The following is an 18,154-nucleotide window of genomic DNA, read 5'->3' as shown; positions in this document are numbered from 1 at the left end:
ATCAGACTCCTACCCCTTCCATTCCCTAAGTCACCTCACAATTCTTCCCTACTTGCCACTCAACTGGAACCTTCATTGTCCCACACATATTCTCTTTCATTCTCACCTTTCTACTACCATCATTTCTTCCACCTGGGATGCTCTTTTCTGCAATCTCTAACTATAGAAATCCTCCCTATCATATACTAGGCCCCCATATATTGTTTGATCAACCTATGAGGAGATAACTAATCCTTCCCATAAATTTCCTTTGTATTTTATTCTCACTTCTCTTAAGTTCTCACCATGCTGCCCTATACTAAGGGTATATCTACATGCAACATTTAATCTCCTTGACAGAGGTCAGTTTGGTTCTACTCCCCAACCCTACTCCTGGCTTCTCAAATTTTGCATTATACACACACACTTGCACACTATATACACACACATGCGTGTGTATATATGTATATCTTTACAATATATAGCTGTATATATCAAGTATGTACATAGTCTCTTAAATGTTTCCTGGGTTCAAAGTAACTGAATCAAAATTGATAAGCAGAAGCTCTTCATGAAATGGCAGACAAATAAAATTAAGAATTTATACTAGGGGTTTTCATCTCAGTTTCACAGATTGAGTTCACAAGTTTTTGAAGCCCATTTTCCTGGTAAGAGAGTAGCTTTTATCAGATTTGCAAGATTCCATGCCAAACAAACTAAAAACAAACCAAAAAAGTTCAAAACTACTGCTCTAGAGATATGAAAAATAAAGACAATATTAACTTTGTTATTTATGTTCTGATTTAACAAAACCCTTGGAAGTAATGTTGTATCAAATGCATTAAATACTAGATAATATGAATTAAACTTATATGAATTAACACTTTTAAATGGGGCAAAATGACCCAGACATCCACATTTATGTCTCACCAAAATTGATCTTATTTACAGTAAGTATAAGTGTGATTTTATAGCACACAATGAATGAAATACAGTAAAACATGCTTAGCTTCTAGCATAATAAGTAATACGGCTTAATAAATTAATAAATGATAAAGAACAGGTTGCAATTTAAACTAATCTTAAATTATTAAAACCACTAGATACTAGATTTATGACAGAAACATGGCTTGACATTCTTCTCAGTTACATCATATCCTAATTGCCAAAGGGTAGAAACACACACTTAATTTATTCAGCACATGTTCATTATGCTATTCGTATGTGGACATTTCATAAATCCTACTTGATGAAGCTGATTTAGTAATTACTTAATTTCCTCCCACTATTCATTCATTACTTCATTCACTTTTAAATGATCATGACTGCAATACAGCACTGCAGGCTAAGAACCATTCCAGGCAAATGCTTCTCAGGGTCTTCATCTCCCAACATCCAGGGCAGGGTCTGCACATCTGGCTCTTCATCCATTGCATGTAACATTTTTATTCACATTACGAAAGATTAAGTTAAACGATGTAGGAAATATGCAACGACCCTAGCCTGTGTGTAAAGTTTGCATCAAATCACTATATAAACTTCAAAAAAAAATTCACTGGGGTTTATTTCTCTCGGTGTAAGGGAAAAAAATATGACACAAGTTTAATGTCCTTAACAGAGTGTGAGTAAAGGTAGGTACAGTAACACAGTGATCATTAACACCTCTTTCTTATGAAAAGAAAGTGAAAACCACAGGTCTCCCTTAAGGATTTTAATAAAAGAGGAATAAAATTAAATGTCACCAAATATTGTTGTTGCAAGATTTATATTTATTAAATGTAAACTGAACTTAATGCTATTTGCCTGATTTTTAAGGCAGCTTTTCTAAATAAAAATAAATCTATTAGAGGACAGTCTATAAAATGGTAAACTGGAAATGCATTGCCCCATATATCTAAGAGCCTGTGAAACTTCCCAGGAACATTTTTGATAAAACCAGAAATATGTTCTTAAGAAAATTAATCTATGAATTCATTCATGATAATTCAATTTATTGTGGATTCCAATTCATAATGAATTTTAAAACATTGTTTTAAGTAGAGTACTACTTAATTGCTTTTGAACTGTTAGACATTCAGGAGTTGCACCCACCCCTCCACACCCTGCCTTGTAGGAAAATGAAGGAAGCCTTTAACTCCAGGTGCATAGAAAAGGCAAACTCATAAATGCTACTGAACGGCTATAATTTAACTACTATCTTTTGGGTGAATAAAATGGAACCACATTTTATAAAACATGGTCAAAAATGAAACTCCATTAATTCCTGTTGATAAGGGTAAGAAACACATAATCCTATACATCGCTCCAATATTTGAGAAAATCTCAGGCTATAGGTTCACTACTCACTAAAGTTGTGAGCATCTTTTATTTAAAAAGAAAAAAGATTAAAAACAAAAAAAGGCTCAGAGCTCTTTATATACCAACTATGTATCATCAAATCTATATTTTGAGATGAGTTTCGCTCTGTTGCCCAGGCTGGAGTGAGTGGCATGATCTGGGCTCACTGTAACCTCTGCCTCCCAGGTTCAAGCAATTCTCATGCGTCAGCCTTCTGAGTAGCTGAGACTACAGGCATGTACCACCATGCCCTGCTAATTTTTGTATTTTTAGCAGAGATGACATTTTGCTGTGTTGGCCAGGCTGGTCTCGGACTCCTGACCTTAGGTGATCTACCAGTCTTGGCCTCCCAAAGTGCTAGAATTACAGGCATGAGCCACCACACCTGGCCAAATCTACAATAGTTTCTAAAAGGCTTCAAATATGTAATTATGTAACAGTTTCCAGTAACTAGGGGTAAACATATCCACAAACCCTAATCTCATCCCGGCACTTCAAAGCAATCAGGTAAAACCTTCATAGAGCATCTCTTATAGGGTACCTTATCTCTAGCTTACAGACTAACAAGAGAGTGAGGTCAGAATCACTATGCCCACCAGGATGAATTATGATTCCCAGGAACAAGGTGCCTTCCACCACTGCAGGTGCCAAAAGAAGTGCTCAACCCCAGGACAATCAGCACAGCCCTTCTCCGGGGGTCAAGACCACAGAAGGCAGCACTCCAACCCAGTATAATTTTCTCTTCTCCTTGTGGCTTGCAGAGGTTCTTTCAACTTTTGTGTCCAAGTGGTGTCAGAGACTGTAATACAAACAATACTCTGGGCGATCCACCTTGTATATCTCTTATGGCTACAAGCCTGTGTAGGTTAGGATACTATGAATTCCCTACCACCGAACAGTTCACATGTAACATAGACCCTTCCATCATTTGATACACGGCTGTCAGTTAAAGGATTTGAAATATCTCCTTATTCTGTTGTGTAATTAGCATAATACAGATGCACACAAAGACTTCTGTTAAGAATAGGGTGTACCAATTTGATTCCTCCATTTCAAACTAAGACTCATTTGTTTCCAAATAATGCAACATTGTTGGGTGTTTTAAATGTGTTACTGTTTTAGAGTGTAATGCATTGATTAAAAAACAAAAGTCAGTATGAGGACTCTTCACCACTCCCCCGCCTAAGGCAAATATGTAGGCTGAGATGCTGGAAAAGCTAGCCTGGTTATAGATGTAGGATACGGACATTGCTCCTCATCCACTGCCTTAAAACGAAAGTGCTTCTGCAAATGCCCTCTCCAAGGTGTTCTAGAGTTCTAAATATCAGAAGTTCCAAAACTAATGCAACACGTCAACCTCTTTGCCATATCAGCAATTGGACTTGATTGAGTTTCAGTTAAGGGTTTTTAGTGTTTGAAACATAATTTCAAGAAACTCAAGTGAACATACATAATATAAAATAGCCAAGCATCTGAAAACAAGTTTCTATTCATTTGTTTTAATCACTTGATAATATTTTATATTCTTAAACATCTTTATGCATTATTTGTTATGCATCTGTTGAATCAGTTGAGTTTCTGTACTGAATTCTTAATCTTTAAATATTGTTTAGGCCATCACTGAATATTAACTTGTAGACTGCATCATTAGCCTGGAGTAATATTTCCCTGAAAAGTATTGCTGAAAATGCTAGTTCCACGGAAGATAAATAGGGGATATCAGAAAAAGACATTTCTTGGTTCACTGCAAGCACTCTAAATATTTGCTGAGTTAAATGGAATTAAGCAGGTGTTTAGTGCAGGACTTCCTGTAGCTGCTAATATGCTAATATGCACTGTGACCCTTGAGGGTGGGGGTGGTGGGAGGGATAAGAGTTCTTGCTCAGTACAATGACTTGCTGAACTAGTGTCGACAGAACACAGTTTTAGAAATACTGGCCTGAAGAACAATGTTGACTTGTTTGTAAAATCCAAGTTTCATTTTAATGAATACTTAAAGTAGGTATATCAGGCACATGGCATACTATCTAGTTCAAACCACTTGTACCTAGTGTTTTAATCCTTATTTATACAGCCTCACAAAATTTATGGGTGGGTGAAGAAAAAAATGATTGTATGAAAAAAACTAGTTGTTCTAACTAGGGCCACTGGCCATTAACAACCCTATAACTACTCCTGGGCTCACTAGATGAACTGTTCTGAAAGGTTAAACCATTAAAACTGCAAAGATATTAACTTTAAGCACATTCTCTCCCCTAGATACTTCTATTCTATAGGGTAAATAGGTCAGGAATTATTTGCCCTATTTTTCAAATGAGGAAACAGCACCCAGAAATATAAATGTCTCGGGCAAAGTCATAGTTATTTAGCCACCCAATACAGAAGCACTAGACTCCTTGGTATATTAAAATCCAGCTTCTAACTTAGCCCAGTACTTTTTCAGCATCTCTCTTTCTCTCTCTCTCTTTCTCTCTCTCTCTCTCTCTCTCTTTCTCTCTCTCTCTCCTCTCTCTCTCTCCTCTCCTTCTCTCTCCTTTCTCTTTCTCTCTCTCCTCTCCTTCTCTCTTTCCTCTCTCTCTCTCCCCCCTCCTCTCTCCTCCCTCTCTCCTCTCTTCCCTCTCCTCTTCTCTCTATCTCTCTTTCTTTCTTTCTCTCTCTCTCTCTCTCTCTCTCTCTCTCTCTCTGCCCCCAGGGCTGTGCTTACCCTAATGAGTGGCTAGGCTAGTAAAGAGAGGCAGGTGAAGGATCCAATTATGTTCTAGCATTACCAGACATGAGGGTGCTTGCTTTCAGATTCTTCTGTATTTCAATTCATTGCAAAGACACAAATGCGCTGAAAAGACCTTGCATTTCTCCTATTTAAACTTCTGAATAGAACTAAGCTGGAAGTCAGAAATAGGTCCTGGAGAAAAGTTTTCTTTCATATCAGTAGCAGGACATAGGAAGAATTGAGTTAATTATCTAGTTGGATTGAAGAATTTCAAAAACTAGGTTCATGTTCTCTTGTAACACCATTAGGTGAAGACACATATTATAGGCCAACAGTTCTCAAAATTTGGTGCCTGATCATCAACATCAGCATCATCTGGGAATTCCTTAGAAATACAAATTCTCTTGTCCTGGCACATACCTCTGGAGTCAGAAACTCTAAGGGAGGACCCAAAAATCTATGTTTAAAAATCCTGCAGGAGATTCTGATGCACACTTAGGTTCAAAACGTGTTCAAGGATATTCAATACATATTTTAAATAACATATTTACTCTCTTTCTTCCCAAGTACAATAATTATGGCAAATATTATTAGTCGATGGTGGTCTGGATGAATTTAGGATCTGGAGCATGTAAAAAACAAACAAGCAAACAAACAAACAAACAAAAAACAGGCAAATAACATTATTGTGCACTGGTCATTCCTCGAGGAGTGGTTTTAAAAACAGCTGGATTTTTAAAAAAATGAATATATTTTTTCTTTCCATATAATCCATTTTAAGTATACATATCAAATTTCTAAGACCCTGTTGCATGGTTATCTGTCAAAAGTCGGCCCAAATGCATGGGAACAGCAATGGATACTTGCTCTGAAGAGGGGAGCTTCCCCTTCTGCCCTTTTATTCTCTAGTCCATACACCAGCTGCTCATAGTTGTCAAACCCCAAGATTACCCAAGTCGGTCAGGTTTGGACAGTAGCCTGACATCAATCCACCCCACCCTCTAAACCTAGGTGTTGACTAACGGGTCACTAAGGAATTAGTAGGTAGGTACTTAATCCTTCAGTAAAACAAACATGAGAGGCTGCTATGATTTTATTTCACATGGAAGGGATGCAGTGTGGCACAGGTTCAGAGTCAGGCTGAGATTCAGACAGACCCGGGTTTGAATCCAAGCTTCTCCACTTACTAAGAGGGTGACTTAAAAACACAGCTTAACTTTTCAAGGCCTCCATCTCCTCCCTGGTAAAGTGAGGATATTAATATCTATTACCTACCCCTTAGGATTACTGGAGAGGATTCAGTGGAAAAAAAAAAAAAAAAAAAAAAAACATATTCAGCCATGAATAAGCTTCCAATAAATAATAATGTTTTCATTATTGTTTATTTTATAAAACTAGATTTTAAAAGCATAATAAATTATTTAAAAATGCATGAAATGAAAAAATAATTTATTTCAAAATGCACATAAAAATCAGTTTATATGTAGCATTTCAAGGAGTTTTTACAGGGATCAAGTTAGCATGGGATCCACAAGTAGCTGAAAAGGTAAAAATTATAAGCCTTTGAAGATACCTTATTCTTATTCCAGGTTGGAAAAACAGAAAGAGTCTATATCCTGCATAAGACTAAATCTTAGAATATTCCTATAAGCTAGACTCAGTGCCTGTTTTATAATTTAAGGAAAGAAAAAGAAAAATAATTATTTCAGGAAGATGAAGCTAGTAATTTCTTTATATATTGAGAATTTTATATCTAAACATAACTGAAATATTTTTTAACAAAAGAAAAAAAGCATAACAAATTTATTACATGCCCACATGTGCACAGGAGTATTACAAAGCATGAACTGAAATACTAAAAGAAGAGAAAACCAAGTTATACATTTCATTTCTACCATAATCTGGAGAAAGAAAATGATATATAATTTTATCTTGTTCCTTCATAATTTTTAAATATGTTTTAATATCTTGGGGATGCTAAGAACAAAGGCTTCATATAATTTTATTTCCATCCTATAGAAATTAGGAGTAAGTAGAGTACTTATTCTATCACTGTTACGAAAAAAAGTAGCCCTACATACATTGTATCTTGATGGCTTATGTATTTTATTATATTGAAAATAAACAACAATCAAGTTTCCATGAGGGGAAAAAAATAACAAAAATCAGAAGTGTTCATTATATCAGAAAAAAAAAAAAAAAAACAGGAAACAAATGTTTTTCCTATGTGTGTGTTTCATTTCTGACATTTGTGTGTTATTGGAAATAGCGTAATTTCCATTAATACCAATATGAGTTTCAAACTGCTTAGGAAAAAATGATACTGCGCTGTTTGAAATTCTACCAAATAACAAAACAGAAATACAACCTTTGGAATTTTAGGCATTATTAGTATATACAAACATTTAACGCTATTGGTGCCATAATTTTTGTATTTATATTTCCAGGATCAACATAGAAATGTTAAAATATGTTTCTGTCTCTCAGATTTTATTTCTCTCTAGCACACACATATTAAAAATAAAAAACAAAAAATGAAGACTTCCTATTTTAAGGAATCCCTGACTTCCATTCTGAAATTCTTGACTGGGCAAGTAGAGAATCCGACCTCAAAGTAAAGCAGCATCGGAGGGAAAGGAGGTAGCAAAGCACATTTGCATTTCTGGGTCATTACCCACACACAGGCCCCATGCCAGAGACGACTCTGGCATTCTGTAGAAAAAAATGCTGCCCATCCAAGCCTTTATTTGAGAAAGCAGGGAACAGCTCCACATGGGTTGACTTTTTGAAACTTTAGCTGTATTCAAGAAAAGAAGTCGCTACCTGCTTTGTGAACGAAGAAACAAAGCTGGACACTAGAAGAAGTTTCTAGGTATCTCTTGGTATACGTAAGACAGAGCAGAGTAGTGCTGAATTACAGTGAGGATAAATTAAAAACAAAACCATGTCCAACAATATTCAGGATGCATAAATAGAAAACATTTAAAAAGAAGAAAGTTATCATTTTACAACTTAGCAAACTCAACATATCTTTACATAAGTTTCTAAAGTATTGTATGGAGATTTTCAGTCATCTTCATGAATAAGTTTGGTTAACAACTTCAAGATTTTATCATTAATGGCATCTGAATCCTAAAAAGTTAAAATTCTCTGAGCCAGGAAGTTTTGTGGCAGATAAAGTTCTAAACTTCCCAAGAACTGTCAAACTTGTCAAAAGTATACTAGAAATATCATAAGATTCTACCTGCACTTTTCAAGCTACTTCATGGCAATGCTTTATTTTCTAAAAAGTAATAAAATAGCACATGATTATGAACACTGCATAAAACCACGATCACTGAAGCATTCCATAATTATAATAAAATTGTTTTTAATTTAGTCTACACTCACGACATCTTAAAGAAAAAAAAAAAGTGTATCTTTGAAAATGGTTAGCAATCCTGAGATAGAAAGTAACTGATCATTCTCAAGTTTCAAATGTAATCCTTCACACAGCTGCACACACAATGTGTACTAACCTAATTGTTAGTTGCACCTGCTCCAAGTTAACAATATTTCATACAGTTCATGGCAACAGTGGCATTTTTCAAGTGTTAATCTGTGGAGTGTAAATCTAAACTTTCTTTCAATCGTTTATGACATGTTTTGTGCCACCCAGGGGTCTAATGTACAAAATATGGGATTTTGAGTTTATTTACTTGAAAACAAATCTGTCCTTTCAGTCTAAATTAAGTTATATTCTTTCATATTTTAACAGTATTTTTTCACACTGAGAGATATCAGAGTTTTTTTTCAATATTTATAAAAGAACTCTGATTCAATCACACATTGGGGTAAAAAATGCCAAAACTTTCACAACCTGTTGAAAGTTACAAATAGTAAATAAGAAGTTAAATACTTCTTGTCCTACACCACTACAACCACTACTGCAAATGCAGTGATGATTTTTGTTACTATCTGAAATCTTCAGTTTCTGAGTATTAAGGACAGCAACGATAAAAAGAAAATTACCTTCTTGAGATTATGAGCTTAAGCTCTGGATTCTGCACATGGAGTACATCTGCTTCCAGAGATCATACTCCTTTATGTAGGAATCACCCTAAAATCTGAAGTTGACATAACCATACAACTCAAAGATTTTAATTTATGATACATATGGAGACAGTTTTTCATAAAATGGAAGTTTTGTATTGAATCTCTATGGTCTGAAATTCTAGTTTCTTGTTTTATAAACAGATTTCCTGATTTTTGAGAAGAGTGTGTGTTTATCTATACTTGTAGTCTGCCCAACATTAAATTAAATGTATATTTAACTAATGTAAAGCACAGATACAGAATTCTGACAGGTAAATGTCTCTGGAGAATCCGTCTCTGTCCCTCATTTGTTAAATGGTCAAAACATCGTGTCTGGTCTCATAAAAACCTAATAAATGAGATTACCATATCCACAATACCAAAAGCCACCTCATCCTCTCCTAAGATTAGCTGCAAATTGGTGCAGATGTAAACATCCCTTTAAGTTTATTTAAAATACAAATAATTTGCTTAGAGGACAGATTAATGTTTCCAGAACCTTAATCAAGTCACGTAATAAAGAAACGGAATAAAATTTCTAACTTAGACTCTCTTTGGCCTCAACTGATTTTAAGAAATCTAAGATTTTTCCTGTACAGTTACCAAAAAAAAAAGAAAAGAAAAGATGCCCAAATGTTACAAGAACACATACTAAACACTTCAGAAGTAACCAAAACTGGGTTAACTTTTATTTCAGTCAATGGTACATGAGTCATAACTTAGTCTAGAAACCTGGTTTATTTGTAAAACAATCTACTCATAATAGCGCAGACATAAAAATTTTTAAAAATCTATTGAGAGCAAAAGGAAAATGTACCCACCCATCTACTTTTTTAGTGCAGGGCTTTGCAACTATTAATTTGCAAAATAATTATTTTATTTAAAATCAAACACTGTATTTCCAAAATGCAACAATTACCAAGAATCTCTGAGGTCCTTTAAGGTGTGATCTTTTCTCCCTATCAAAACAATTGGATTTTCTTTGTCCTTTGTTTTTTGTTCTGCATCTGCATTAACATGGCTGCTAATTATATTAACCTGGTGGCACATAAAGTCTGAATGGGCAAAATCACATGATTCTTATAGAACATAAAACTCCTTAGGATTCTAATGTACACTTGCTTAGACTGTGCTCTTCTGTATTACAGCTACGACTATTCTGTTAAAGAACCTAAGTATAATTCAGAATTTCTGTTTCATAAGTGATGGTGCAACTCTCAAGACACCACTGTATGTATGGATGCATTCATGTACTCAAGAGCATGCGCACATACACACATGTGTGAGCACACAAAAACACAAAGGAGCCTTTAGCTTTATCATTCTACTTTGAATAGTTTCCCTATTGGTATATTTACGTTTTTCTAAAATTAATTTCTTGAGGAGTTTGTATTCATCACACAAAATGTCATATAGATCTAGTGCATACATTTGCCATAAGAAAGCCCTATTATATTAAATGATTAGAAATTAAATCACGTTTTTCAAATTTTAAATTGAAAAGAGCATAAGAATGATCTACACACCCACTCATTCTCACAGTTTTATGCTTTCACACAGTGAATCAGCAAATGTATTATTTTCTGAATAATATATATAAAAAAAAGGATGTTTTGAAAACCTTTATACATTTTGGCAGACTTGGCCTAATGGGTTGTTTAACAAAGTAAACTCCCTCATTCTTCTGGTTAGCTTTATTATTAAGAGTAAAAACCCTTTATTGCAAAACTTATATGACTCTATGGTACAGAAAAATAAACTGGTTTACACATCATTGAGAAACTACTACATTCTGAAAATTATATTTATAGTTCCATCTTTTTTTTCTTACAACCAAGTGCATAAGTGCATACATCACAGATCAAAATAGACACCATCAGATAACTTTCATGGGAAAGAAAAACATCCTAAGACAACACACAACAAAAAGCACTGTTTCAGCTAAATATTAAACAAAGCAGCAATAGCTAACACTCACGGGCTTCACGACAACTGATAAACAAGAACACTTAAGGAATTCCTCTGTCAGTTTCAATGGCAAATCCTTGCTCTTTTGAACACTTTACTGATTGGACACTCAAACATCTTCTGCCTTGTAGTCACCTCAACCTTTATGAAACAATTGTTGAAAATGCGGATGACTATTCCAGTTAATTTATACTTTCTAAGGAAATCTACTTAACGACAAGTGTGAGCAAGTAGATCCTACCTCAAATTAACCACGTAGAGTGGTATATTTTTCATCTCTCAACTCTACTCAGACCTCCTTCCATTGCCCTTAAGGAATTGAAATTCAGAGACATGACGTTTTCCACTATTGGTTCCTTGCCTCTTTGCAACTGTACAACATTCCTCAAAAAGTACACACAATTCTCCATCCTATAGGATCAGACAACAGTATCTATTTCAGGAGCAATAATAAGCAAAATGTAAGACAGAATATTTTTTCTTGGAATTGTCTGTTAATTGTGATTTAAAGGTACTGGTTCTGTCTATGACAATGGTGTTGCTGAGTTCATCTAAGTATTTTTGTTCAATCTGCACACTTTAAAAACTCAATGTGGCTTCTAAATGAGACTGTTGTAAGGATACAATCTGCCCTGAATAGTGGTTTTTTTAAAGCATTATACTTAAAGACAACATTTTCCTAAAAAACATATCTATGAATAAACAAAGATACTGCAAAATTAGTATAGAGAAAAGTCCAAAATTCCATATTTCTCTGTTTAACACCTGTACAGTAAATTGTAGGTGACAATCACGTTGTTACATGAATAGGAATTCAAAGCATAAAGAACAAGAGCTACACCTTGCTTTGCCTAAAGAAATTAAAGACAAGTTTAACCCGCACCTGTCAAACTGTCTTAACAAGGACACAAATAGGTGGGAGCGGAAAGGCTCACCTCTCCTGTACCCCAGAGTGCGTCTCCCTGAAATCATCTTAAATATAGGCAATATATCTGTCACCTTCTCTTTTATTTTTTTCTTCCATGCAAGTCAATGGCAGACCCTTTACTGCACTCCCGTGCCCATTATCTCAAAGACACATTACAGAATAAGGGGACCCAAGTGTCACTTACCAGTTGCATGCCACAGATAAAGATAAGCGTGCACCTGCCACTGCAATAACCCATGGTTTCCGAGACCCCTGCCACAGCCAGACTGTCCCACGTCGGCCACCGTCGAGCCCCCACTTTATCCAATCAGATCGCGGGGAAGGACAGGCAAACCTGCGGAGGGCTCGGGGGCTCCGGGCTGCTGCTGCCAGCGTCCTGGGAAGTGACAGGCATTAGGACCTGCTGGTGCGGCGGCGGCGGCGGCGGCAGCTCCAGCCGCGCCCGCCACACATACCTTCACTCGCTCGGTGCACACACCGCGCCGCAGGCAGTGCCGCCTGCGGAGACGCGCCCGGGGCCCGCAGGGGCAGCAGCGGCAGCCTGGCAGCGCCGCCGCGCCCTCGGGCATCTGGCCCCCGAAGTTTCGCCCCCGCCGCTCCCCGCGCCGCTCGCCTCACGCCCCCCAGCGCGGCCGCCGCCCGACGCGCGCTCGCCCTGCGCTCTCCGCGCGCCGGCTCCGGGGGCGGCAGAAGCGCGCGCGGGCCGCTGCCCGCCTCCCTGCGCAGCCCGCGGCTCTCTGCGCCCTGCGTTGAGGGGCCCGGCGGGCGGGGGTGGGGCTGGGAGCGGGGCGCGGGCCGAGCGGAGGCGTCCGGGCTCCGCGATCCCCAGCGGCTGCTGCAGCGGCTGCTGCGCGCAGTGATGCGGGTCCGCGCCGCGTCCCAGCAGCGGCGCTGCCCCTCCCTTCGCCCAGATGTGTGAATCCTCCTCCTCCAACAAATCCTTCAACCTGCTCCCCGCCGCCCCCTCCTAGGGGGCCAACTTTGAGGACGGCCGGGGCTGCCGCCCAGGCGGCCGCTGGTGGCGGTGTCTAGGCAGAAAGGAGGGGCGCGAAAGCGGCGGCGGCGGGGACCGGGGCCTCGGGTCTAGGAGTCCGGGCGGCATGACCGCGGTGTCCTGAGCTGGAGTCGGTCCTGCTCCCGGAGCCGGAGCCGAGCCGCGGCACTCTGCGGGAGCGAACCGAGTGTGTGTGCGTGCGGGCGCTCGGGGAAGAAGGGACGAAGAGGAGGGTTAGGGAAGGAGGCTGGGGTCATAGAACAAGGGTGTAGCCGAGGCATCCAGAGCGGCAGGAAAGCCCGAGTGGCGGAAGGGCCAGAGGTGGCGAGGAGAAGGGGCGCGGCGGCCCCAGACGCACCGCCGAACGCTCGGCTGCCCTGTGCTCCCTAGAATCTAAAGGTCCGGAGCGCAGAGAGCTACGGAGTCGACCCTGTTTGGGGAAGGGGACCGTGTTGCTGCTGGAGTTGGGAAAATTTAGCAACCGGAGCGAATAGGGATGCAATGAGTGCTGTTGCTGCTGATGTTGAAGCATCAAACTGTTGTTTGTTTTCACTTAAAATATTAAAGAGTCGGAGACCAGTTTAATACTCAGTTACTTCAGCCTCACAGACCGTCCCGGCTGGGTGTGGATTCCTAGTGGAGAGGCTCCAGCCTTCGCTGAGCACCCGCCTGAAGCTGTGAAGCGGCTGCTACCTGCGGAGCCAGGCTTCGGAGCCCGCTGCTGCCACCTGCGGGCGGAAAGCAGAAGGGCGCAATATGCTGTCCCAAGTGGCTGCCCCTGGGGCGTGAGTATTTAGGACCAAGTTTCCTTTTTAGCCCGGGCAGCTAATGAAAACAATCCTAACTTTTCCAGGAAGTGAAGATGATTTGTTGAGATCCACTGAGGAAATGACTCATTGGGGTGAAGTGCCGCGATTGATAAGAGGATGGTTTAGGGAGCTAAATAGCAACCAACTCCCTAGCACCCTTCTTAAGAGATTACGATGACAAAACCACATCAAGCAGAGAGCTTTCTGTAGCAAATGCAACTTGGCGCCTAGTGAGAAAAATGGCATTTGTACAGGATGAAGTTATGCTGGGAACCACAAATAAGGATCCCGAATGATTGCTTCCTTTGAATAAACATTATGATGTATCAGAATGACTAAATACAAATAAATTGAATAGGGCAGAGAGACTTTATTCTCCAGAAGCCTGGCACTGAATTTTCAGAAACGATTTGTCAGTCCTAGAGAGCCAAAAAGGGATTAACTGTTAAATTTATGGAGCACAGATATTTTATTGCGATAATGAGAATGTCTACTTTTAATCGCCCCATTTGTAAAGGGGCTTTTCTTCTGAAAAGTGCCTTTCAATGTTTAATAAAATTCCCAAGAGCCCAATATGTGCTCTTAGGCGCTGCAAAGTCTCGAAGGTAATAGTTCCACAACCTTTGGTAGAACAGAAGCCAGAGTTATCTAGTGGAAGATGTTTCTCCTAGTTGTTCTTATTCTGTCTTTATACCCGTTAGTTGTCCTGTGCCTGCTAGGGTTATAGGTATTTTGCATTGCCAGAGGGAAAGCTGTAAGTTAGTTGACCATTCAAGAAGCTGCTGCCATATTGTCAAAAGAGTTCTATTACCTCCTTGAATTTATCATAGGAGCAACACATTTATATGGATCCCTCCATAATCCTACAGAGGTTTCCCCGCAACCAGCAATAGCCTGAGTAATCTTTAGGTTGTATAGGAAAGCAGAATGCTTTCTGTAGCTGACTCCGGCAGTGCACCACCATAGTTCTTGGACTGTGCCCTTTCAGTCCATGCTTGCCTTTTTGTAATCACTTGGGACAGTCTGTTTGCTAGCCGTTGGAGGTGTTTGGCTGAACAATAAGGTTCCAGCCCTAAGAGCTGCTCTCACCCAATAATGGATGGGAATTGGTGGATAAATACCCCAGCTTCTTCAATCCACATACGGGAAACCCTCAGACATGTTCTAGTCTACACCATTAAGGTCCCCACCGAGATTGAGCCCTAGGTGCCCATAGGAGTAACTCGCTCATTCATGCGCTCTGAATTGGCTTCCTTGCCTTCCATGCCTCATCTCCCTACTTTTATACCGCTGCTTCCTGGGATCACCTCTGAAATAAACCACTCAAATCCTTGTGTCAGAGCCTGTCTCTTGAGAATCCCAACCTAAGGCAGTCTCCAAGGGCTTTTATAGCTCATCTGACATCATTGGCACAGTATTCTCAGAAGTGTGAACTACAAACATTTAATGTTGAGACTTCACTGTGTACAACTACTGCCTTATGTACTAAACCTACATCGTCTCATTCATTTCTCAAAGGAAACACGTGAGTTGATACAATGTGCCTTCTAAAGATATACAAACTCAGAGAGAAATCAAATATTTTTATCAGGGATGCACATGCTTTTAGCAGCAGAATTAGAATTTGAAGGGCATGATTATGAGACACCAAAATTCGCCTTTCGAACTACTGTACCACACTCCTTTATTTCAATATACTTGCCTGTCATTTTTTAGAATTACATACAAAAGTGATTACAAAAATATTTAGAAGAATAATCACATATTTTATCTCTAAGCTAAATTGGCATCACATGCTTTATATACAGTACAGGCAATGCCTGACTTATGAAAGAGCACCCTAGTTACGGATGCAATTCTATAACTTGATGTGGCTATGCATTTCCTATTCTGTTTTCTATTACTCCTGGAACTGAGTGTCTTAGTAGAAGAGACTAAAAAGAGAATCCCAGCAGTTCCACAGCCATGTATGAAGGAGAGAAATGTCTCCAATTTGAATGTTGATTGCATTTGCACTCAGAAATAAGGTCATAAACTGTTTAGCTATATAAGGTGTTAGACCTTTTGTTGACTAATACGGTGACATAACTATTGTGAATTGCCTTGTTTCTATGGGGAAAATGTGCCGCATATTCCACACCTCCATCTGCCTCACCTTGCCATGCTGTTTTAAAGTACTTTTCAAGGTTGTTTCGGATATATTATCTCATTTATCTCTCAGAACAACTCATGCAATGCAGTAGGCACACAGCCACTAAGTGAGCCGAGTTAGACAGCTAACACTCAATCACTTCAGCTACACCAAAAGCTCAAGCTTGGCGTTGCAACTCTGCTGAACAATTTCACTGAGTGTTATTGCCTCCATTCATTAGTTTAAAAGCATAAAAGCAACAATTAGTTCTCTTGAAAATGTTTGTGGGTATGTAGTAGATGTATATATTTATGGGGTACAGGAGACATTTTGATACAGGCATAGGATGCATAATCACATCTTTACAATCACAAAACCAACCTATTTGATTCATTGTATACATTATATATTTTATATTAGCATGGATTTTTTCTTGTTTGGATAATGATTAGGAAAATGATAGTATATTTTAAATATTAATGGCATATAAGAAGAAAATAACCGCCAATTCTTCCATCCAGAGATAATTGATGTCATTTTTATACAAACCATTTTCTAACAAAAATAGGGTGATATCATGCACAACATCTTTTAACCTGCTTTTTTTTTTTCATTTAACAATAGACGAAAAACATGTATCCAGGTTATTAACTATTAAGTTCATGGACTCTGCAGCCAGATATTTAGTTTCATAATCCAAGCTCTGCCATTTATCAACTATGTAATCTTGGGTAAATCGCTTAGCTCTCTGTGCTTTGGTTTTCTTATTTATAAAATGGGAGGGGTAATAATGCACATATATCATAGAGTTTTTGGGAGAATTAAGTAAGCGTCAACTAAGTAAAACTTTTAGAACAATGCTGTATTAGGGCTCTCTAGAGGGACAGAATATATATGTATGTATATATATGTGTGTGTGTATACATATAAAGTATTAACTCACAGGATCACAAGGTCCCACAATAGGCTGTCTGCACGCTGAGGAGCAAGGAGAGCCAGTCCGAGTTCCAAAAACGAAGAATTTGGAGCTTGATGTTTAAGGGCAGGGAGCATCCAGCATGGGAGAAAACTGCAGCCTGGGAGGCTAGGCCAGTCTCTCTTTTCACATTTTTCTGTTTGCTTATATTCTAGCCAAGCTGGCAGATGATTAGACTGTGCCCACCCAGATTAAGGGTGGATCTGCCTTTCCCAGCCCACTGACTCAAATGTTAATCTCTTTTGGCAATACCCTCACAGACACACCCAGGATCAATACTTTGTATCCTTCAATCCAGTCAAGCTGACACTCAGTATTAACCATCACAAGTCTACCTTTTGTCAACTTGAACCCATACGCACCTTGTGAGATCATACATAATCTTCAAATAACGACAGTAATGAGGTCATAATTATGCCTAACATAATACAACTATCCTTTATACAAACAGAAACCCACCAATCCCTATTACATAAAGTTAGCAATACTTAATTGTTTTTTTTTTTTTTTTTTTTTTTTTTTTTGAGAGGGAGTCTCGCTCTGTCGCCCAGGCTGGGGTGCAGTGGCCGGATCTCAGCTCACTGCAAGCTCCACCTCCCGGGTTTACGCCATTCTCCTGCCTCAGCCTCCCGAGTAGCTGGGACTACAGGCGCCCGCCACCTCACCCGGCTAGTTTTTTTTTGTATTTTTTTAGTAGAGATGGGGTTTCACCGTGTTAGCCAGGATGGTCTCGATCTCCTGACCTCCTGATCCGCCCGTCTCGGCCTCCCAAAGTGCTGGGATTACAGGCTTGAGCCACCGCGCCCGGCCAGCAATACTTAATTGTTAATATTATCACATAAAGTTAACAATACTTAAATGCTCCTGTGAAGTCAAAAAATCTTATGTCACGTAATAAAGGAGAAAGGAAATAAAATGAAGATATTTTCTCAGTACAAGTGTATACATGCACAAACATATTTTTAACAAAAGAAGGAGGAAATAACTCATGACAATGACAGTCCCCAGAGCTGCAGCTGGTCACATGGTCGTAGCTGGTATTGATGACTGCCTTCTTCTACTACCCAATCTGTATTCCCTTTGCATTCAGCAGGCACCTTAGCAGGCTGTGTGTGTGTGTTTGTGTGTGTATGTGTTGTTCCTTTCCTGGTAGAGTGACGCAAACCTTCACTCCTGAAGGGTCTGGATTATTTGTGGTCCTGTTTGGATTGGGCTGTTGTAGTTTTCATTGACATTAATCACAGGGCT

The 18,154-nt window shown here is 39.1% G+C and overlaps 1 protein-coding gene across 7 annotated transcripts in view; it reads right to left on the bottom strand.

Annotated features, from left to right (window-relative positions):
• NKAIN2 (sodium/potassium transporting ATPase interacting 2) overlaps nt 1–12,735 on the bottom strand; it is a 1,020,326-nt gene extending 1,007,591 nt beyond the window's left edge. For 4 of the 7 annotated variants that reach the window (XR_006697365.2, XR_006697364.2, XM_065543331.1 and 1 more), the window contains exon 1: nt 12,181–12,735. Coding sequence is in view for 1 of the 7 variants with exons in the window: in XM_005551718.4 (XP_005551775.1) it covers nt 12,181–12,234 (54 nt within the window). In the remaining 6 variants the exon portion in view is untranslated. Of the gene's footprint in view, nt 1–11,309; nt 12,158–12,180 lie in introns of those variants that run through there. The other 3 variants (XR_012433407.1, XM_074036977.1, XR_012433406.1) reach the window with 2 other exon arrangements.
• Between the last annotated feature and the right edge of the window lie 5,419 nt (nt 12,736–18,154).

Source organism: Macaca fascicularis, chromosome 4 (genome assembly GCF_037993035.2).
Source record: "Macaca fascicularis isolate 582-1 chromosome 4, T2T-MFA8v1.1".
NCBI lineage: Eukaryota > Metazoa > Chordata > Mammalia > Primates > Cercopithecidae > Macaca > Macaca fascicularis.
This window is presented reverse-complemented; position numbering and strand designations above follow the sequence as displayed.